General features: G+C 37.4%; 1 protein-coding gene across 4 annotated transcripts in view; it reads left to right on the forward strand.

Moving 5' to 3' along the window:
- Positions 1-24,878, forward strand: part of ACBD6 (acyl-CoA binding domain containing 6) — a 206,990-nt gene that overhangs the window by 154,541 nt on the left and 27,571 nt on the right. For all 4 annotated transcript variants that reach the window (XR_012514970.1, XR_012514971.1, XR_012514972.1 and 1 more), the window contains one exon: positions 10,593-10,623. Coding sequence is in view for 1 of the 4 variants with exons in the window: in XM_074389563.1 (XP_074245664.1) it covers positions 10,593-10,623 (31 nt within the window). In the remaining 3 variants the exon portion in view is untranslated. The remainder of the gene's footprint in view (positions 1-10,592; positions 10,624-24,878) is intronic.

The following is a 24,878-nucleotide window of genomic DNA, read 5'->3' on the forward strand; positions in this document are numbered from 1 at the left end:
ATCTAATAGATATTTACAGAACATTTCATCAAATTGCTGCACAGTACACATTCTTCCCAGCACATAAATCATTCTCAAGGACAGACCATATGTTAGGCCACAAAATAAGTCTTAAAACATTCAAAAATTGCAGTAATATTAGGCATCTTCTCTGACAACAATTGAATAAAACTGGAAATAAATAACAAGAATTTTGGAAACTAAACAGACACATGGAAATTAAAAAGCATCCTCCTAACTGACCAGAGGGTCAATTAAGAAATTAAGAAAATTGAAAAATGTGTTGAAACAATGGTAGAAACACAGCACACCAAAACCTGTAAGATACAGTGAAAGCAATACTAAGAGAGAAGTTTATAGCACCTACATCAAAAAAGAAGAAAAACTTTAAATAACCTAATGATGCATCCTAAAGAACGAGAAAAGCAAGAGTAAACAAACCCCAAGATTAGTAGAAGAAAATAAATAATAAAATAATAAAAACCAGAGAAGAAATAAATAAATCAAATTGAAATGAAGAAAACAATACAGTCATCAAAATGAAAACTTGGTGTTTTGAAAAGACAAAATTGACAGACTTTTAGCCAGACTAAAATAAAATCAGAGATGAAAAGGGAGACATTACAGCCAATACCACTGAAATTCAAAGAATCATTCAGTGACTACTATGAGTAACTGTCAATAAATTAGAAAATCTAGATAAAATGGGGAAATTTGAAGCCATGTACAATCTACCAAGATTGAACCATGAAGAAATCCAAAATCTGAACAAACCAATAACACATAACAAGATAGAAGCTGAAATAAAAAGTCTTCCAGTAAAGAAAAGCCTGGGACCAGATGCAGTGGCTCACGCCTGTAATCCTAGCACTTTGGGAAATCAGGCGTTCAAGACCAGCCTGGCCAAGATGGTGAAACCCCATCTCTACTAAATATACAAAAATTAGCTGGGCATGGTAGTAGCCTGTAATCTCAGCTACTGCTGAGACTGAAGCAGTAGAATCACTTGAACCCCAGGGGATGGAGGTTACAGTGAGCTGAAATCATGCCGCTGCACTCCAGCCTGGGCAATAGAGTGAGACTCCATTTCAGAAAAAAAAGAAAAGCCTGGGACTTCATGGCTTCACTGCTGAATTCTACCACACGTTTTTTTTTAAAAAAAAAAAAAGAAAGAAAAAAAGAACTAATACCAGTCCTTCTCAAACTATTCCAAAAAATAGAGGGAAGACTTCCAAACTCATTTTATAAGACTAGTATTATAATGGTACCAAAACCAGACAAAGACACATCAAAAAAAAGAAAACTACAGGCCAGTATCTCTGATGAATATTGATGTAGAAATTGTCAACAAAATAGTAGCAAACTGAATTCAGCAATACATTAAAAAGATCACTCATCATGACCAAGTGAGATTTATTACAGGGATGCAAGATTTATTACAGGGAGGCTGAGGCAGTGAATCACTTAAACAGAGAGTCGGTTCAACATATGCAAGGATGGCTCAACATATGCCAATAAATCAGTGTGATATGTTATATCATCAGAATGAAGGACAAAAACCATATGATCATTTCACTTGATGCTGAAAAGTATTTGATAAAATTCAATATTCTTTCATGATAAAAAACCCTAAAAAACTGGATATAAAAAGAACATCTTTCCTGAATATATTAAAAGTCTTATATGACAGACCCACAGCTAGTGTCATACTGAATGGGGAAGAACAGCCTTTCCTCTAAGCTCTGGAACATGACAAGGATAACCATTTTCACCGCTGTTACTTAACATAGTATTGGAAGTCCTAGCTAGAGCAAACAAACAAGAAAAAGAAATAAAGGGCATCCAATTTGGAAAGGAAGAAGTCAAATTGTCTTTAATTTGTTTATCATAAGATGATAGGATCTTATATTTGGGAAAACCTAAAGACTCCACCATAAAACAGTTAGAACCAATAAACAAATTCAGTAAAGTTCCAGGATACAAATTGACATACAAAAATCAGTAGCATTTCTATATGCTAACAGCAAACAATCTGAAAAAGAAATGTTAAAAGTAATCCCAGCTGGGCATGGTGGCTCATGCCCGTAATCCCAACACTTTGGGAGGCCGAGGCACACAGACGACGAGGTCAGAAAATCAAGACCATCCTGGCCAACATGGTGAAAAATACAAAAATTACTAAAAATTACTAAATACTAAAAATACAAAAAATTAGCCAGGCATGGTGCCATGTGCCTGTAATCCCAGCTGCTGGGAGGCTGAGGCAGTGAATCACTTGAACAGAGAGTCAGAGGTTGCAGTGAGCTGAGATTACGGCACTGCCCTCCAGCCTGGCGACAGAGGGAGACTCCGTCTCAAAAAAAAAAAAAAAAAAAAAAAAAAGTAATCCCATTTGCAGTAGCCACAGATAAAACTAAATACCCAGGAACTAACCAAAGAAGTGAAAGATCTCTACAGTGAAAACTACAAAACACTGGTACAAGAAATTGAAGAGAATTCACACAAAAAAAGGTGAAAAGATACTCCATATTCATAGATTGGAAGAATCAGTATTGTTAAAATGACCATACTACCTAATCTACAAATTCAGTGCAATTCCTATTAAAATACCAATGACATTCTTCACAGAAATAGAAAAAACAATCCTAAAATTTATATGGAACCACGAAAGACCCAGAATAGCCAAAGCTATCTTAAACAAAAAGGACAAAACTGGAGGAATCACATTATCTGACTTCAAATTATACTACAAAGCTATAGTAACCAAAACTGCTTGCAAAATAGATAGAGATATATGGAACAGAATAGAGAACCCAGAAACAAATCTATACACCTACAGTGAATCCTTTTTCAACAAAAGTACCAAAAACATACATTGGGGAAAAGACAGTCTCCTCAATAAATGGTGCTGGGAAAACTGGATACCCATATGCAGAAAAATGAAACTAGACCCCTGTCTCTCACCATGTACAATAATCAAATCAAAATGGATTAAAGACTTTGATCTGAGACCTCAAACTATGAAACTACTACACGAAAACATTGGAGAAACTCTATAGGACTTTGGTCTGCATAAGAATTTCTTGTACCCCACAAACACAAGCAACCGAAGCAAAAATGAACAAATGAGATGACATCAAGTTAAAAAGCTGCACAGCAAAGGAAACAATCAACAAAGTGAAGAAGACAACCCACAGAATGGGAGAAAATATATAAGAGATTAATAACCAGAAGGAGCAAAAAAAAAAAAAAAAAAAAAAGTAATCTGGTTTTATTTCATTTTCTTGTTTTTTTTTTTTTTTAATTTTTATTTTTTGAGATAGTATCTTGCTGTGTCACGGAGGCTGGAGTGCAGTGGCGTGATCTCAGCTCACTACAACCTCTGCCTCCCAGATTCAAACAATTCTCCCACCTCATCTTCCTGAGTAGCTGGGATTACAAGTGTGAGCCACTGTGCCTGGCTAAGTTTTTTGTATTTTTTAGTAGAGATGGGGTTTTGCCATGTTGGTCAGGCTGCTCATGAACTCCTGGCCTCAAGTGATCAACCCACCTCAGCCTCCCAAAGTGCTAGAGTTCCAGGCATGACTCACCACACCTGGCTTAATCAGATTTTAAAATAGGCAAACGATTTGAATAGATCAAAAGAAGACATACAGATAGCAAACAAGTATATGAAAAGGTGGTCAATGTCAATGATCATCAGAGAAATGCAAATCAGAACTACAATGAAATATCTCACCTAAGTGAGAATGGCTTATATCCAAAAGACAGGCAATAACAAATACTGGTGAAGATGTGGAGATAGGGGAAGGCCCATACACTGTTGTGGGAATGTAAATTAGTACAACCACTACGGAGAACAGTTTGGAGGTTTCTCAAACAACTGAAAATAGAGCTCTCATATGATCCAGCAATCCCACTGCTGGGTATACCCCAAAGGAAGGAAGTCAGTATATTGAAGGGATATGATATATGTACTCCCATGTTTGTTGCAGCGCTGTTCACAATAGCCAAGATTTGGAGGCAACCTGAGTGTCCATCAGCAAAAAAATAGATAAAGAAAATGTGGTACTTGTGCACAATGGAGTAGTAGTATTCAGCCATTAAAAAGATTGAGATACTGTCATTTGCAACAACATGGATAGAACCTGGAGGTTATTATGTTAAGTGAAATAAGCCAGGCACAGAAACACAAACTTTGCATGTTGTCATTTCTTTGCAGGAGCTAAAAATTGAAATAGTTGAACTCATGAAGATAGAAAGTAGGAGGATGGTGGCCACTGGAGTCTGGGAGGGGTTGGCAGGGAGTGGGGGAGAAGTTGGGATGGTTAATGGGTATGAAAAGTAGTTAGAATGACTAAGACCTAATATTTGATGGCACAAAGGGTGACTATAGTCAATAATGATTTAATTGTACATTTAAAAATGAGTACAAACTAAAAGCACAACTGGATTGTTTATAATTCAAAGGATAAATGCTTGAGGGGATGGATACCCCATTTATCATGATGTGGTTATTACACATTGCATGCCTGTATCAGAGTATCTCATGTACCCCAAATATATATACCTACTATGTACCCACAAAAATTTTTTAAATTTAAGTTTAAGGAAAAAAAATCAGTGAGGAAAAATTAATGTATTCATTCTCTCATTTCATGAACATTTATTGAGTATACACTATATGCAAGACACTGAGCTAGGCACTGGATGAAAGACTAGTACTTACTTACAGGAAGTCTATAGTCTCAGTGGAAGAGATAGATAAGAACGTAAAGTATGTACTGTGCCACAGTAATAGAAAAGAGGAGCACCTAACCCTACTTGAAGAGTCAGGGGAGATTTCCTGAAGAAGGTGAACTGAGTCTTAAAGGTTGGGGGATTTCATTTTCCTGCAAGATTCCAGACTAATAATAATCTCAAAATTCTCCCACCAAAAAACACTCAGAAGTGCAATGTAAAATAGAATAAGCATCCCTTTAAACGCATAGACAAGCTTACAGAAAATCACCCTAACTCTCCAAGGGCCACAATAAGCATAGCTAAAAACAAAATAGGAGCTGGCGTGGTGGCTTACGCCTGTAATCCCAGCATTTTGGGAGGCCGAGGCAGGGGGATCATGAGGTCAAGAGATCGAGACCATCCTGGCCAACACGGTAAAACCCATCTCTACTAAAAACAAAAATTAGCTGGGTATGGTGGTGTGTACTTGTATTCCCAGCTACTCTGGAGGCTGAGGCAGGAAAATCGCTTCAACCCGGGAGGTGGAGGTTGCAGTGAGCAGAGATTGCACCATGTACTCCAGCCTGACGACAGAGCGAGACTCCATCCCCCCGCCCAAAAAAAGGAAGCTTTAAAACGGTTTTTTAAATAAAGCTTTAAAAACAAAGTAGTAAGTTTAAACCAACACTGGACTGCCCTGAAAGGTTTTGCTAGTCTCAATACCTGTGGGGTAGAGATCTCAACTAATACCAGCCACCCTCAGAGTAGACTGAAAAATTCTGCCCACTAACAGAATTGACATAGAGAGTTTGTCAGACTGTGCTCCAAGTCCGGGGCTAGGGGTGGGAGTGAAGGTGGGTTTGCTCTTTTTAAATTTGCACTTCTTGAGTGTTCAGAAATCCCTAAACCAAGAAATCAACTAAGTGATCCCAAGCTGATAATATATCTGGGCTGCTTGAAGAAACAAAAGCACAATCATTCTGGAGGGACAGACCCTCAATCTAGGGAGCACAGCACAGGTTTTTTCATAGATAAAACCCCACTTAAAATAAACTCATAGTCCAAAATCAAAAAGCACATAGGAAGCAATAAGTAGGTATCAGCCAACACAACAAACGTCACCCTGCTTCCCCTCCCTGAACTCAAATAAAAGAAATACAGTGATTATGAAATAAGTCAATTTAATTTTTAAAATTTATTTATTATACTTTTAAGTTCTGGGGTACATGTGCAGATCATGCAGGTTTGTTACATAGGTATACATGTGCCATGGTGGTGATTTGCTGCATCCATCACCCTGTCACCTACACTAGATATTTCTCCTAATACTAACTCTCTCCGATCCCCCCACCCCCTGCTACTCCTCCCCCACCTTCCAGGCCCCAGTGTGTGATGTTCCCCTCTCTGTGTCCTTGTGTTCTCATTGTTCAACACCCACTTATGAGTGAGAACATGCAGTGTTTGGTTTTCTGTTCTTGTCAGTTTGCTGAGAATGATGGTTTCCACATTCATCCATGTCCCTGCAAAGGACGTAAACTCATCCTTTTTATGGCTGCATAGTATTCCATGGTGTATATATGCCACATTTTCTTTATCTAGTCTATCATTGATGGGCATTTGGGTTGGTTCCAAGTCTTTGCTGTTGTGAACAACACCACAAGAAACACGTGTGCACGTGTCTTTATAACAGAATGATTTGTAATCCTTTGGGTATATACCCAGTAATGGGATTGCTGGGTCAAATGGTATTTCTGTTTCTAGATCCTTGAGGAATTGCCACACTGTCTTCCACAATGGTTGAATTAATTTACACTCCCACCAACAGTGTAAAAGCGTTCCTGTCTCTCCACATCCTCTCCAGCATCTTTTGTCTCCTGATTTTTTAATGATCACCATTCTAACTGGCATGAGGTGGTATCTCAATGTGGTTTTGATTTGTATTTCTCTAATGATCAGTGATGATGAGCTTTTTCATGTTTGTTGGCTGCATAAATGTCTTCTTTTGAAAAGTGTTCATATCCTTTGTCCACTTTTTGATGGGGTTGTTTTTTGTTTTTTGGGCTTTTTTGTAAATTTGTTTAAGTTCTCCATAGATTCTGGATATTAGCCCTTTGTCAGATGGGTAGATTGCAAAAATTGTTTCACATTCTGTTGGTTGCCGGTTCACTCTATTGATAGTTTCTTTTGCTGTGTAGAAGCTCTTAAGTTTAATTAGATCCCATTTGTCTATGTTGGCTTTTGTTACTATTGCTTTTGGTGTTTTAGTCATGAAGTCTCGTGCTCAGATATATCGAAGAGATTTTCAAACATGAGAAAAGGGTGCGATTCTATCTTTAAAATGTTGAGGGACAGTTTCCAAGTAGAGCAAGGAGAGTTTACAGCTACAGGAGTTCAGATAAGTTTTTTGTCTATATGTTTTGTGTGTGTGTTTTGTTTTGTTTTGTTTTTGAGATGGCGTTGCTCTGTCACCCAGGCTTAAGTGTAGTGGTACTATCTCGACTCACTGCAACCTCCACCTCTCGAGTTTAAGCAATTCTGCCCCAGCCTCCCAAGTAGCTGGGACTACAGGTGCACACTACCATGCCTGGCTAATTTTTTTGTGTTTTAGTAGAGACAGGGTTTCACCTTTCACCATGTTGCCCAGGCTGGTCTTGAACTGTTGAACTCAAGCAATCCACCCACCTTGGCCTCGCAAAGTGCTAGGATTACAGGTGGGAGCCACCGCTCGAGGCCCCAGATAAGGGAATTGACAGTCACAAAATTGGGAATAGAAGGAGTTGGGAGACAGATGAGCAAGAATTGGTTCATAAAATGCCTTACATTCTGTGTTAGTCAGGACTCTTGTTTGCAAGTGACAAAAACATCACATTTGTCTAGGGAGTATTTTGCTGTTACTGGCTTACCTGACCAAGAAAAATATTGTTTAAATGACAAGATCCAGAAAACCTCATTCTCTCCCCATCTCTCATTACTTTTTTCTTTGTGAATACTTATTTCCTTCTACTGCAGGTTGATTTTCCCCCAAAAGTACAGAACATTGCCACTTGCAATTTTTGGCTCATACCCTTTTCTAATTTTCTTTTTTTATTGTGGTAAAATATATGTGGAATTTACCATTTTAACCATTTTTTACGTGTACAGTTCAGTGGCATTAAGTATGTTCACATTATTATGCAGTTATTACCCCTATTTATCTCCAGAACTTTGCCAGCATCCCAAACTGAAACTCTGTACCCATTAGACAAGAACTCCCCATGCTCCCCTCCTCCCAGCCCCTGGGAGGTAACTGCTATTCTATTTCATGTGCCTATGAATTTGGCTACTCTAGGTATCTTATAAATGGAATTATGCAATATTTGTCCTTCTGTGTCTAGCTTCTTTGACCACACTCTCTTTTTTTTAAATTGACATATAATATTTGTACATATTTATGGGGTTGCAGCCTTTAGTTTTGATCAGAGAGGAAAGAACCTTCTGTGTGCACACACTTCTATCCCCTTAGCTCCATTCTGAAAAATTTTGAAAGAAAACTAATTGGCTTGGCTTCAGTAATAGGCTTACTTTCAGACAAGGAAGATGACAAGTGTTGTGATTTGCCCATTTGGGGTTGCATGACCACCTTAGTGTCTTCCCCAGCTCTCTGAAAACATACCGTCTTACAGAGTCCTCTGTCCTTTCTATCTAAAACAGCACCCCACACCAATCTCAGCTCTTACTCTGCTTTGATTCTTTTCCAACATACTTATCACTGCCTATTATTAAATGTATTAATTTGCTTGTTGATTTCCTAGCCACTACAATAAAAGATTTATAACATTAGAGACATTCTCTGTCTTATTTATCTCTGTGTTTCCAGTGCCTAGAACAGTGACTGGAACATAATTATAACTATATTTAATTAATTAGAAATTGAGCTAGAGATATAGATTTAGTATTCACTGGCAAAAGTGATTTAAAGAAATTACTTTCTTCCACCTCCTTCGTGAAAACAAAAAATTGGAAATTGAAAGGAAATTAACTTTGAGTATGTATGAGCAGAGTAATTAAACATGAGAGTTACGCACAAATAGTGAAAGAACAATGCTGTCTAAAGATGGATATCTGTGGAAAATACAACCTTGCATGATGGATGCCTAAGTAGAATCCTGAAATTGCAGTAGATTAAGCTCTTTCAGAAATTACTTCCTAATGCTGGATATTCACATTTAAACTATAAATGTGAATGTATAAACCCATCAGGTGTTTGCATATGTGTGTGTGTGTGTGTGTGTGTGTGTGTGTGTGTGTGTGTGTACACACACTTTTATTGATTAACATTGGAAACTGGCAAATACAGATATGAGTCTTAAGCCACAATGGTCAGTACTCCTCTTTCAAAATTGCCCTTAGCTTTGCCAAGCAAGACAGCATTCTCTGGAGCAGAACTTCACATTGTCAGGTTGCCCTACATAAGGATCACTCAGATACTATTCACTATAGCTGCCTTACCTCTCTTCCCCGACCTGTCCTTAACCTCAAGGGCAGGGCAAGTCAAAGGGGAACAAGATAAAGGTTATATCTAAAAAGACCAAAAAAAGTAGGTAAAAATGATCTTCTGGGCTTCCTGACTTTCGCATGCTGCTTTCCATCTTTTACTTTTCTTAGAGTTTATTATCTTTATGATGCTTCCTGGACATCCCAAACTTAACCATAGTTGTACCTTAGCCAGGTGTACTCTACCCTGACTCCCTGCCAAAATTACTTCTTTCATATCTCTTCTCACCCATGTAATAAGCACCTTACCTCCAAGTCCAATCAGGACTTCATTCCATAGTAGGAAAATGAACTGTATTGTCTCAAGGTTGTCCCCCTCCCATGACCTTTTTCTTACTACCTATCTGAACCATAAAATAAGTTATCTATGGCAACTTCCTGCTTTTCTTTCTAGGAGATTAATAGGGAGACCCACTGCCAAAAAGTTTTGGTGCTCCAGCCCTACATTCACCTGTTAGGAAGTGGGAAAAGCAGATATGGGTGCCCAAGAATAGTCTGACTGGGATAACATCACCCTTTCCAAGTTATTCATAGTAACAGTTTCACATTTATTCTTAATTATCAGGGACATATTGGCCATGCATATTACAAAGGGCTTATGAAATTAATTACTGAATTCTACTTTTCACTTGTGTACATTAACTGATTGTTACGCATGTAATGTGACTAGCTGCTCTTAATTTAAGAGGTGGCATTGCTAAAAAGTACTCAACTGTGCTACAATTAGTAGTATATATAGTTTTCTTGATTTTAAAGGAAAATAATTAACTGAAATGTTGAAATATCCTAAGTATTCTATGGTAATTTTTGACCTCCTTAAAAACTTCTGGGATTTTGTATGCTTTGAAATCACATTACTTTATCATACTCGATCTGGTTAGGAAACCTAATGTTATTAGCCTGGAATTTGTGAGTCTTTAAAAGGGGATAAAAAGCTATCCACTATAAATCACAGATTCACTAGATAGATTTGGAGACAAGCTTAAGAAAAAAAAAAATTTCTAATACTGGCCAAGATAAATGAGACACAGTGTCAATTTTTCTGTCACTAACTAGGTAACCAGACTGCCTCACTTTAAGGATTTCCCTTTGGTTTATTATCTGTAGGTATCTGGAGTAACTGGTTATCCTGTTACTCCATTGTAGCTGCCACAGTGCACATTTATCATTATTTTTCAGGGTGGTGAGCTTGGTCAAAAGTTACGATAAGGCTCAAATAACTAAGTCTGATAAACCTATGGAACTGGGTATATTAGATAAATTTGCTATAGTTTATGTACTTTCATACTTTTGCAATTACTTAGACTTCTAAAATGTATTATTTGTTTCTTTTATAGGATAATGAAGGCCAAACAGCTCTACATTATGGTAAGAAGTTTCTAAGTTACTAAATTATCATATTTGAACATCTTCTGTATTTGTTTTCAACTTTATTTTTCCATAGTGCTTAGAAAAGTATCTGGCAGCTAGCAGAAATACAATAATTTTTTGTTTAAAAAATGTATTGGGCCGGGCACGGTGGCTCACGCCTGTAATTCCAGCACTTTAGGAGGCCGAGATGGGTGGATCACTTGAGGTCAGTAGTTCTAGACCAGCCTGGCCAACAAAACCTGTCTCTACTAAAAGTATAAAAATTAGCCAGGTGTGGTAGCAGGCGCCTGTAATTCCAGCTATTCAGGAGGCTGAGGCAGTAGAATCACTTGAATCTAGGAGGTGGGGGTTGCAGTGAGCCAAGATCACACCAGTGCCCTCCAGCCTGGGCAACAAACTGAGACTTCGTCTAAAAAAAAAAAAAAAAAAAAAAAAGAAACCCTGTCTCTACTAAAAATATAAAAATTAGCCAGGCATGGTAGCAGGCGCCTGTAACCCCAGCTACTCATGAGGCTGAGGCAGTAGAATCACTTGAATCTGGGAGGTGGAGGTTGCAGTGAGCCAAGATCACTCCACTGCACTCCAACCTGGGCGACAAACTGAGACTCCATCTAAAATATATATGTAAATAACTTAGTAAGTTGAAGATATATTAAAATTCTTATGATCACATTTAAAATTGTTTCTATACTATCAACAGAAATGGAGACCCCTCCAGACCACCTTTGAAAATGCATTATTTCATTCTTGGTTCTATTCATGAGTGACAAGAAAGATGTTAATTATTGCCACTGTAGACTTTAGCATCTCTCCTACAAGAAATATTTTGTTGATCTAATTGAAGAAAAATAAATATGATTTTTAACTAATTTCTCTTACAAAGGGATTAGGTTAAGAAATCTGTAAAATAGGGAAAAAAATCAAAGATGGAAATTATAATATGGCAGCTCTGCTTAGTAAATTCAATGAGATAAAAGATATTTAAGTATTTTGTAAAACGTAAAGTACTAGTAAACATAATTAAAATAATCTGGGCACAGTGGTGCATGTCTATAGTCCCAGCTACTCAGGAGACTGAGGCAGGAGGATGACTCAAATCCAGGAGTTTGAGGTCAGCCTGAGCAACACAGACCCCATCTTAAAAAAAAAAAAAAAGATTCTATTTGGGTGTGAACGTGGTTGAATGAAAGACAGCCATCAATATTCAAACCAGATTATGGACCAGCCACCTTCTGACCTTTTGGGAGGGAATGTCCGTTTGGGAGGGAATCCATTTGCCAGTCTTGGCCGTCTTAGACTGCTGTTCAGTGACAAGTGGTTCAGATGACCCTGGACACTTTATTCACTGCTTGGACTTTAAATTTCCACTTCTTAAGTGTTCAAAAATCCCAAGCTTAGAAATCAGCTAAGGGATTTCAAGCTGATAGTGTCTCTGGGATGCTTGGCAGAAACACAAGCAAAATCATTCTGGAGGGATGATTCTGGAGAAACCTCGCTTTGCTATCTAGGAGTTTTAAACTATTGGACTGGCTATTATACTACCTATATATGTCAGCCTAATAATTGAGGTTGAAATGTCTGTCACCAACTGCCAGCCCTAACTCACTTATGAGTTTATCTAGCATAACCTGGGTACCAAAACCAGCAGGAGAAAAAAAAAATTGTGAATCAGTCTCACTTTTGAGCATATGCAAAAATCCTAAATAAAATACTAGCAAATGAAATCCATCAGTGTTTTTTTTTAAAGGAAAGAAAGATATACGTGCTAACCATATTGAGCTTATCCCAGGAATTCAAGGATGACTTAACATTTTAAAAAATCTATTAATGTAGCCTTCTATATCAGCAAATCAGGTTAAAAAAATCAAATGCAGAAAACAGCCTTGGAGGACATTCAACCCTCAAAAAGCTGTAGAGAAAAGTAGTTAAGACTCTGTGCTCTTAAGCCAGACTTCTGGGTTCAAGTTCTAGTTCTACCACTGATCCGGGACAAAATACTTAACTCACACTGTACATCAGTTTACTCATGATGAAATAGGGAATAATAACCTCAGAGATTTGTTATGAGTTAATCTTTGTAAAGTGCTTAGAACAATGTCTGATACCTGGTATATACTCAGGGAGTGTTAGTTAATTCTTTTTATGATAAAAGCTCTTAAACTAGGAATAGAAGGAGACTTCTGTGGCCTGATTAACTTTCTTATCAAAAACCCAGAGCAAACACTATTATTAAAGATGGAATGTTTGGGGCACATTCTTTAAAATCAGAAACAAGAAAAGCATGCATACCATAACTATTTTTCTTCAATACTGTATTAGAATTATAGATATCACAAAATGAAAAAATAAATAAAAGGTACATGAGATGGATAAAACAATCATCATCATTCTCAGTACAATTAGCTACATAGAAATCCAAGAAACTCTACAAATTATTAAAACTAATTATACAATTTAGCAAGGATGGTGAATGCATTAGTTTCTTAAAGTTCACTCTTAAACATTAGTATAAAAAGGTAAAAAAAAAATTTTAAATTGTTTTAAATATTATTTGCAACAGCAACAAAGTCCTAGGACTTAACCTAACAAAAGGCATGTAAAACCTTCATAGAAAAAAAATGTGATTTTTTAAAAAGACATCTTTAAAGGAACTAAGTAAAAAGAGAAATAATCCATGTTAATGAATGGGAAGACTCAATTTCATAATGATCATTTCTGCCAACACAAAGTACAAATTCACAGAATTTGCATAAGAATTTTCAGCAAATACTTTGTGGGATTTAACAAGCTTGTCCTAAACTTCATATGGAAGACAAAGGAGCCAGGAGTATCTAAGGCAGTTTGAAGAAAAACAAGAAAGAAGGACTTGCTCTTCCAAATATCACGATGTTATTTTACAGCTATCATAATGAAGGCAGAGAACTGAATTCCAACATGACAACATCAGAAGCTTCACTGACACGCTCCCTTGTCAAACTGGTGAAAATTAGTTTTAAAACTGTAGACATTTATAGCTTCTGGAAATGGTATTAAGGACAAAAAGCAAATGAAGAGACATCTATTCAAGAGAATCTACAAAAATTTGGTAAGAAGGAAAACTTAGTGGTATTTGAGGCAAGGTCACTTCCTCCTTTCCCTCTTGTCAGCTCAGCAGTGTGGAGACTCCACTCCACAATGCTGTAGCCAGGAATGCAGAGCTCCTGCTCCTCCCAGCTCCCAGTCAGAGGGCTTTCTTCCTGGTAGAAGCAGGACAAACATTTTCCACCTTGCCTTCAGCTACCTTTTGCTAAGGCTGTCCTGGACAAATGTGGTCCCAAATACTTGGGAGGCTGAAGCAGGATAATCACTTGAATCCAGGAATTGAAGGCTGCAGTGTCATGATCATGCCGCTGCACTCCAGCCTGGTTGACAGAGTAAGACCCTATCTCAAAAAAAAAAAAAAAAAAAAAAAAAAAAGAACTATAAGTAGTCTGAAATTGTACCCTACTTACAAGCTAACAAGTTTTCCCTGACACAGTTTCATGGTTGCTGGCAAAAGACAAAACTTTTGGATCAGAGACAAAAGACTTTATTATCCATGGCATAGCAAGTAGCCTGAGCTTCATGTTTTCTTCATTTCTTCTTGCCTCCAAAGTCCCACCAGAGCAATACAGAGAGGCCTAGGTAGATACTGCACACACCGTGTGTCATGGCTTAGGAATCCTGATCTTACAGAGCTCTAGTCTTTTATAATGGGCCACAAGCAAACCTTTGCTCAGGAGGAGGTATTATGTTTATTATTCTGGATGGTAATCATACCTGCCCTCCACTCTGGAAAGAAACACTATCTCTGTTGTCAAATCTTTTCTTTACACAAACATCCTTGAAACTTAGTCTAGAACAGAAGCTGTCTTATGTCTTGGGCACATCTTATGTACCTTTGTTCCTTATGTACCTTTGTACATAAGACGTGCAGAAATGCAAGAGACCTTTCAAGAACTCTCCCAACAACAATTAATTCAGGAATGCAGATTAAAACATTTAGATACAACTTCATATTCATCAGATTGGCAACATGTAAACATCTACAAATATTAGTATTAGAATGTAGAACAACAAGAATTCTCATACGTTTCTGAGGAGAGTGTCAACTGTTATAGCCATTTTGATATCAGTTTAAGAAGATTTAGTAAAGTTGAAGGTATACATACTCTACAACCCAGTAATTTCAGTTCTAGACATATACCAGAGAAAAACTCCTGAACATGTGTATAATAAAATATGATTTAGAACATTTATTGCAGCATATTTGTAGTAGTTAACAACTTGTTTTATTAGCCTTTATATTCCTCTGTATGCCATGCTTATAATATTTGTTAATTAAAATTGCACATAAATGCATCTGTGCACATACACACACATATGGTACCAAGTCCCTTTGAAAGAACGATTAAAATGAGCATAGAAAATAGTAAAATAATAAACTGTATTTAATCTGTAAGCTCCTGTCTATAAATAGCCCTCTAGAAGAGTTTTTTGTTTGTTTGTTTGTGAGTCGGTGTCTCACTCTTGTCACCCAGGCTAGAGTGTAGTGGCCAAGTCATGGCTCACTGCAGCCTTGAACTTCTGGGCTTGAGCAGTCCTCCCACCTCAGCCTCCCAAGTAATTGGGACTATAGGAACGCACCACCACACCTGGCTAAGTTATTTTATTTTTGTTGAGACAGGATCTAGTACAGGCTGTTGTCAAACTTTAGGCCTCCAGCAATTTTCCCATGTCAGCCTCCCAAAGTATATATAGTAGTTATTGTTTTCGCCACTTTATAAACGAGGAAACTAAAACTTGAAGAGATTAACAAGCTTGCCTAAGGGAACTGGAAAATCAAATCCATGTCTCTATATTTACTAGGAAAGGACAGAAAAATGAGTGCTTTCCCATACCTCCTTCCACAGCATTCACATCACTTACTCCTCAAACATGTTTATAAACTATTTCTATCATATGACTCCTCCTGTATTATCAGAGCTAGCTGTTCTAAACCCTAATTTTCCACCCAGAAAAAATTTGTCTCAACCACCCCATGGCTGTGATGGCAATCTGGGATAATCAGGCCTAAATCAAACCGCAGATTCAAAAAAGGAAAAATAAACTCTTCACGGGGGTTGTAAGGCCTTCAGCAGAAAATTCAAGGCTACTCCTTTTTCCTGATAGCTTGCTTCAAGAGGCCAGCTTTCTTTTTCTCTAAAATATTTGCCCTACGGTCTAGAGTTCACTGCTCTGCTTAAAAAGACAACCACTCCCAATGCACCCACATTCTCTGCTGAATCAACTTTTATTTCCATCCCCTTATTCCTTCTTTCATTCCCTCATTCAGATGTTTTTCAGTGCCTTCTTTGTGGCATGTGCTGTGTTTTCATTTTATTTCTCCCTTCCAGAAACTGTAGCAATGGCTAAAACAGATTGAATGTGCCCTTGAGAGTTGAGATGAGTCACTCTGTCATCCCTAGTTAACCTGCCTTTAGGGATGTAGGAATGTGTCTGTTTAAGTTTGATATATTTAAAATGCATTTTTAGATAGCAACAGGGTAGGGATTTTTCAAAAGGCATTTCTGACTGCTTCAAATAAGCTCTGTTTTCTTTATGTACTGGCACAGAAAAATCTCAACATCTATTGTTGAACAAAAAGATTAAGGTGTAGTGCAGTGTATATAGTGTGCTGTCATGAATATATCTATTCATGCTTGCTAGTAAATATGTATCTCTGGGAGGATACATAAAAAGCTAATAATGTTAATTGCCTTAGGGAAGAGGAGGTAGGGGACTAGAATACAAGAATAAGATGAAAACCTTTTTCTGTAAACCCTCTTATAACTTCTGTATTGGACCTATATGCATATATTCCCTGTTCAAAAATTATTTTAAATTTTAGTATCATAGGATCTGTTAGTACTATGAATATGATACACCTTCTTAATTCTATTTCATTCATTCAACAAATAGTGTAATGCCTACTATTTGCTGGATAAAATAAATATTCTTTTTAAGATAAGAGATGACCCCAGATTTCTTTACTTCCCACCCAATAAATAAGAACCCAGTATCTATAGTGATAAGTGGGTGAGCAAACACTGTATCTGGGAGAACTCTGAGCTTGGGTTTTAATGCCAGTGCAACCTGGAAATAAGGCCTCTTGAACTAGAAGGAATCAGGAGTCAAAACTGAGATCCTGCACATGAGCTAGGACCTTCAAAAGGATAGATCCACAGCTTAAAAGAGAAGGCAGAAGGGTGGAGATTAGAACAAGTTGGCCTACTGGTAAAAAGACAAAGAAGCTTCTCTGCCTCAGACTAGCATTTGGGTGGGAACAAAAGCCCTATAAGTTTAAAGTTCACATTTATATTCTCATTATTTCAGGAATCCTCAAGTCAAGAAATTAACATAAGTGTACTGGGCTCGTGAATGCTAAACTTCTCTTGAGAAACACATCTTCAACTATACAGTACAAAATCCCTCCAGAATGAAGCCCTAATGAAAATCAGTTCACAATCCAGAATTACAAAATACACTTGAATGAATGTCAGCCGACACAGAAAACCACAGTATTAGACTTTGAGGAACTTAAGTAAAACTATTGAAATGATCAGAGTAAGTCTGTATAAAACCAAGGAATCAAAAACACAAGAGCAAGACATTCTAAAAAACAACAGGCAGATATGGAAGAGAACCACATAGAACTTATGTAAATGAAAAAACACAGAAATTTTACAATGGATAGGTTAAAGTGAAGAATTGACACAAGTTAAAAAAAAAGTTGGTGAAAAGATTTGTCTCAAGCAGTTGCCAAAAAGTCAGCACAGAAAGGTAAAGAAATGATAAATATAAAAGAGGCATTAAGAGTAGAACAAGAAAGTTCAGCATTTATTTATTTTATTTTATTTTATTTTATTTTATTTTATTTATTTATTTTTTAAGACAGAATCTCACTCTGTCACCCAGGCTGGAGTGCAGTGGTGTGATCTTGAGTCACTGTAACCTCCACCTCCTGGATTCTCCTTTCTCAGCCTCCAGAGTAGCTGGGACTACAGACATGTGCCACCACACTCAGCTAGTTTTTAGATTTTTACACACCTGGCTAGTTTTTGTATTTTTAGTAGAGATGGGGTTTTACCATGTTGACCAGGCTGTGTCAAACTCCTAGCCTCAAGTGATCCACCTGTGTCAGCTTCCCAAAGTGCTGGGATTATAGGCATGAGCCACTGTCCACAGCCTAATTTTTTTGTTTTTAATTTTTGTGGGTACATAGTAGATATATATTTATGGGGTACATGAGATACTTTGATACAGGCATGCAATGTATAATAATCACATTATGATAACTAAGGTATCCGTTCCCTCTAGCATTTATCCTTTGTTTTACAAACAGTCTAATTATATTCTTTTAGTTATTTTGAAGTATACAATTCAGTTATTATTAACTATAGTCATCCTGTTGTGCTGTCAAATACTGGGTCTTATTCATTGTTTGTAATGATATTTTGTACCCATTAACCATCCCACTTCCCTCCCATGTCCCTACAACCCTTCCCAACCTCTAGTAATCATCCCTCTACTCTCTCTCTCTACACAGTTTTAATTGTTTTAATTTTTAGCTTCCACAAATAAGTGAGAACATACGAAGTTTGCCTTTCTGTGCCTGGCTTATTTCACTTAACATGATGACCTCCAGTCCATCCATGTTGTTGCAGATGACAGGATCTCACTCTTTTAATGGCTGAATAGTACTCTATTGTGCATACATGCCGCATTTCGTTTACCCATTCCTCTGTTGATGGACATTTAGGTTGTTTCCAAGTCTTGGCTGTTGGGAACAGTGCTGCAACAAACATGGCAGTGCAGGTATCTCATTGATATGCTGATTTGTTTTCTTTTGGGTATATACCCAGGATTGTGATTGCTGAATCGTACGGTAGCTGTATTTTCAGTTTTTTGAGGAACCTCCAAACTGTTCTCCAAAGTGACTGTACTAATTTACATTCCCACCAATAGTATACAAGGGTTCCCTTTTCTCCACATCCTTGCCGGCATGTTATTGCTGGTGTTTTGGATAAAAGTCAAGTTCATTATTTTTAATATGAGTTCCAGAAGGAGAGACTGGAGAAAAATCAATATTTGAAGATGCATTCACTAATAATTCCTAGAATTGATTTAAACATTGGGATCTTCAGATTCAGGGATTATGAGCTCTGGTTGGTAATAATCTGTGCTTTTCATCTGGTAGAATACTATACAGCAATGCAAATGAGCTGCATCTACATGCAGTAACCTAAATGAATCTTACACATGCTATTGAGCTGAGATGCCAGACAAAAAAGACTACATACAGTATGCTTTCCATTTATATAAAGATCAAAAATGGGAAAAACATCTCTACCGTTAGTAAAGGGGATAATGATTACCTTGGAAGTAGGCAGGTAGCAAACAACTGGAAAGGGTTAACAGGGCAGGAGTGCTTCTCAGAGTCTCATAATGATCTTATTGTTGATATATACTAGTTACATGGATAAATTTTCTTAAGAAAATTTATATGTAGTCGACCAATGAACAACATAGGTGTGAACTGTGTGGGTCCACTTACTACATGCAGAATTTTAAAAAAATAAGTCCATTGGAAAATATTTTGAAGATTTGCAACAGTTTGAAAAAACTCAATTTTGCAGCTTAGAAATATCAAGAAAAAATAAGAAAAAGTTACATATGTCATGAATGCATAAAACACATATAGATGCTAGTCTATTTCATCATTTACCATCATAAAATGTACACAAATCTATTATAAAAGTTAAAATTTATCAAAACTTGTGCACACAAACACAGACCATTCATGGTACCATTCACAGTTGAGAAAAATGTAAACAAATGTAAAGATGCAGTATTAAATTATAACTGCATAAAATTAAGTATAGTACATACTGTTCTGTAATAATTTTGTATACACCTCCTATTGCTATTGCAGTGAGCTGAAGTATTGCCAGTCTGTGCTTGAAGTGCCAGGTGATGCCGGTCATCTCTACATGAGCAGTTTGTCTCTCCAGTAAATTGCATCTCACAGTAAAAAAGTGACCTCACAGTTCTTGTTTTCCTTGCTTAGTACCCTACCATAAACCTTGAAATAACACAAGGGGGCCCTTGTGTTATTTCAAAATACCACTAGTGATGCTGGAAGTGTTCCCAAGAAGGAAAGTCATGACATTTACAAGAAAAAGTTAAGCTGCTTGATACTGATATGTACCGTAGCTTGAGGTCTGCCAGCACAGTTGCCATCATTTCAGACAGATGATTGATCTTGGAAACAGGCAACGTAAAAGTACAGCATCAATAAATACAGTACAGTACTATACATGTATTTTAGGATGTTCTTAACATTTTCTTTTCCATGGCTTATTACATTAAGAAGACGTATACAAAGTATGTGTTAATTGACAGTTTCTGTTACTGGTAAGGCTTCTAGTCAGCCATAGAATATTAGTAGTTAAGTTTTTGAAGAGTCAGCAGTTATATGTGGCTTTTCTAATTCATGTGGAGCTGGCACACCTAACCCTCATGTTGTTCAAGCTCAGCTGTATATGATTTTGGTACCCTTCTGTATGCATTTTATACTCTTTAAAAAGTATACAGACACCAAAAAAGTCTAAACCTAGGCAGATGTACAGTAGTGGTGGTGGTGTTTCTATGTAAAATCCCATTTAGTCTTTTCTACAAATGTTTGAGCTCAGTGTTACCTTTCCCCATTTTTAGATGAAAAACTACAGTTCAGAGATGTGACCTTGACAGGTCATCCAAGCTGTAGGTAGCAGAGCCGAGACACTTGCACAGGTCTTCCGATTCCACATCCAAACCTCTTTTTGTAATTTTACAAATAATTACAGTCCTCCTGTCTTTTTAAGGAAGACATTATTTTGTGGAAGACAGTCTTTTGTAGAAACAAAATTAAAGAAAATCTTTTCTTATTGGCCACCTTGGTCAGTGATTCAGGCTAGTTTTCAAGACTCTACTTGGCAGTAAATGTATGTCAGTATCTCTGTCTGTGTGCTTTTATCTTCTTATTTCTGTTCACAGAGAGTTTAGACATTAATAAAAACTATCCCTGATTCAGAAATCTTGCCTAAAATTGATCCAGAACTTCTATTTCTCTCAGGTTATATTAATCATCATGGAAAGAACAACAACAAAAAAAAAATGCCTTATATGTTGAAATCAAGATTATCAAATACTAAATATCCTTAGAAGTTCTGGCATTACAAATATATAAAACTAAAATATTCTGACAATTCAGAACTTAATAAAAATTATTTTTTTGTTTAAAATAATTTTAAATATTTTAAATATTTAAAAATTATAAATTAAAAATAACCCACTCCTAAAAGCAATTACGAATTATTTAAGCAATTCGTAATTGCTTATAGGAGTGGGTTATTTTTACTTTATAATTTTTCACTAGGTCACCAGATTCTTGCCAGTTTTTAAGATAGTCAAAACAGTCTTGTGTGTAATAATAATAATAATAATTACCATTTATTAAGCACCTATTACATGCCAGAGAATCTGCTGGGCATATTTGTTATTCATTTCATCACTTAATATTATTTAACCCTTTTTATTTAGTAGGCAGTCACTTACTATTTGTTGATTTTATTTTATTTCAGGACTCTTAACCTGCTCTTGGAACTTTCATTAAACTATAAGTATCGTTAAATCCAGTGAGTGCAGTCAGTGTTGGGGATGTCTTTGGGGGCTTAGCTATTATTTTTTATGAATTACGGTTGGGCTTGACAGCTGTCCTTGTGTTGACAGCTCTTCTGATTATAGCAGTTGTCAAACTCCATCTTTAAGCAGGTTGTAAATCCTGGCTTCTTCCGATTAAAACTGGGTCAGAGCCAATCGCAGGTTAACTAGAGGCCAGTATTCTACTACTGTACGTCCTTACTAGTTCATTCTAAATGGGCTTTGTGTGGCAGCATACTAAAATCCTTATATGCCTATATTTTACCTGGTTTTTTTTTTTGAATCTTCAGATATTGGTCCCCCGGATATTTTGTGATTAAACATGGTCCTTGCTGAAGAGTATATTGGTATGAGTGTGGTCTTCCTTATAAATGGACTGTAAGCCTTCCCCTCCTGTTCCTCCACTGGGAATACTAATATCATTGCATCTGTGTCTCCCAGGGGAAATCAAGGCTTTTCCTTGCACGTGCAGTCATGTGATTTCAGAGTGGGCAGGCTTTGTATCCTCATGAGCCCTCGGTCTTCCACGCAAAGCACCATCTGTTCTGTTACCTCCACTCTGTTACAGGGCAGTGGGAGGAGGCATTAGAGTGAAAATAAATAAAATAAAAAAGAAAGAAATTCATCATCAAAACCCTGAGGATTAATGGAGTCAGAGGCTCACTGCTCTGAATGAAAATTCATCTTCACCTGTGCCAATGTCAGGGCTGCCTCTATGGCACTTGACAAATAGAGGTTCCCAGGGTACCATAAATTCAGCAACTGTTCTAATCCCTATAGACTTGCTCAAGCTTTTCCAAGATGGGCTTATGCCTGTTTTTGTATTTCCCAGCACATTGTGGGCACCAGTATATCCTCTCATTAATTTAGTAAAAAGTTAGCACCCTTTCCTCCTCATTTCTCTCTCATGTTCTTTGCCTTTGTCTGTTTTGAAAGGGTGGGCAGCATACACATTTCTGAAAGACGACTCTACGTTGTGACTTGTGTTTCACTGAAGATGCCAAAGGCAGAGAAATCAATTAACTAATGAATTTTGAGCAAATAGTAAGTGCCCAGCATTATGCTAGATGGAGAGGAGAATACAAAAAGGCATATACTCAAGTAGTTCACCATCTAATTGGGGGATCCAAAGCATATTTTTTCAACAGCTATTTGTTGGACAACTATATGTGCAAGTAGGCTCTGTACTAACATAAACATAATGGATGCCTCTCAACAGTGAATCTCCAAGAGATACTCTAAGTGGCCTCCTCATAGCAGGATAAGATGCACCCATGTGGTTTAAAAGGACCTCTATCCTTTTAAGTTACTAGGTCTCATTCTTTTTTTTTTTTTTTGAGACAGAGTCTCACTCAGTCACCAGGCAGCAGGCTGGAGTGCAGTGGTGCAATCTTGGCTCACTGCAACCTCCGCCTCCCGGGTTCAAGCAGTTCTCCTGCCTCAGCCTCCGGAGTAGCTGGCACTACAGGCATCATTCTTTTTCTCTCTCTACAACTTCCTTGTTATTTATGCTGTCATGTGAGTCTGTCTTTGCATAAATCCCAGGAATTTGTTAGTAAAACTCCTTTTATGTGAATGCCATATTTCTTGCTCCGAGTCACTGTTTTGCAACCTTAAATTCCAAATTTTTATCTCACCTTAGACCTGAGCTAAAATTTCATTCACATCTGTAAAGGTAGGGAATTACTTTAACCTCAGTTAGCATTTTCATAGCTGGTTGACTAGAGTTCTCTTGATGTGGAACTTAAATTTTTTTTTTTTTTTTGAGACGGAGTTTCGCTCTTGTTACCCAGGCTGGAGTGCAAAGGCGCAATCTCGGCTCACCGCAACCTCTGCCTCCTGGGCTCAGGCAGTTCTCCTGCCTCAGCCTCCTAAGTAGCTGGGATTACAGGCATGCGCCACCACGCCCAGCTAGTTTTTTGTATTTTTAGTAGAGACGGGGTTTCACCATGTTGACCAGGATGGTCTCGATCTCTTGACCTCGTGATCCACCCGCCTCGGCCTCCCAAAGTGCTGGGATTACAGGCTTGAGCCACCGCGCCTGGCCGGAACTTAAATTCTTAAGCTCCATTCCTGGGTTGGTGCTCATAGATTGTATCTCACCTCTGGGATGTTCACATCATCATACAGCATAAATGTAATTAATGTCCCTTTGTCTGAGATGGCCATCTTTTGTGTCTTCAGCCATAGCACACATCTACTTCACCCTGATCTTCTTGTGTAGCTCTTGGGTTAGTTTTGAGCTTAGCATGATATGACAGATTATGTTGGTTATTATTGTGTATTACATATTTGTATAATGGGAAGTTTATTCCTGTGATACTGCTAAAGGTCCTATTTTAAAACCTGTAACTGCAGTGTAAAGGTTAAATCATTATTGTTCAAAATATAAATGTCTTATAGCCAGTTCTGTGTAGGATAAATAGCCTCTTTTCATAGCTACTTGATATGAGGCAATGTGTCTTTAATTTTTTATTTTATGAGATTGTCTTTCATTTTAATCTAATTTGGTATACAGTGATTCATGATCAAACCCTTTAGAAATTTAAAATTAAAATGTTAACTAAAATTATTTTGGGGCTGAGCACAGTGGCTTATGCCTGTATTCTCAGCACTTTGGGAGGCCAAGGCAGGTGGATCACCTTAGGGCAGGAGTTTGAGACCAGCCTGGCCAACATGGTGAAATCCCATCTCTAGTAAAAATACAAAAAAAAAAAAAAAAAATAGCCAAGCTTGGTGGTAGGTGCCTGTAATCCCAGCTACTCAAGAGGCTGAGGCAAGAGAATCTCTCAAATAGAGGAGGTGGAGGTTGCAGTGAGCCAAGTTCGTGCCATTGCACTCCAGCTTGGGTGACAAGAGTGAGACTTCATCTCCAAAAAAATTAAATTATTTTGGGAGGCAATTTTAAATTCTCAAAAAGATACTATAATCCTAAACACTCTCTTGAATCCTCAGCCTTGGTAAAGATGATACTGTCTCTTCCTCCCTGTCTGTGGCATCCTTCAAGATGCAGAATAGCTCTTGCGTCTCATAAGCTACCCCAAACTATGATCTCAGCCAATCAGCAGTGCCCCTGGGGTTGGATTAGGCAATTTTAGCCACCCTTTACATTTTCTTCTATTCTCCATTCATCAAATATTAATATCTATACCTTGGTAGCCTTCTAAGAAACCCCACACCACTGAAGGCAGAGATAGAGTTCACAAATGGTCTGATTTTAGTGCAGAAAAAAAATCTACCCTCTACTTTGGTTCACTTAGAACCGTTTTTGAGTTTATGTGGTTATGAATTCGAGTTTGGTACCTAAGTTTATCAAGTAATGTAAAGGGTCACAAAATCTATCCCAAGTCTGTAACCTGTCACAATCTGGTTTTGGCTGTTTACTCTGTGCCCACTTCACAGCACATAGCCATGAAGCCCTGAGCTGGAAGCATCTACTTAGGGAGAAAAGATGGTCATTGGAACCAGAGAAACTACTTTATCTTTACTTA

The sequence above is a fragment of the Saimiri boliviensis genome, chromosome 19, assembly GCF_048565385.1.
Source record: "Saimiri boliviensis isolate mSaiBol1 chromosome 19, mSaiBol1.pri, whole genome shotgun sequence".
Lineage (NCBI taxonomy): Eukaryota > Metazoa > Chordata > Mammalia > Primates > Cebidae > Saimiri > Saimiri boliviensis.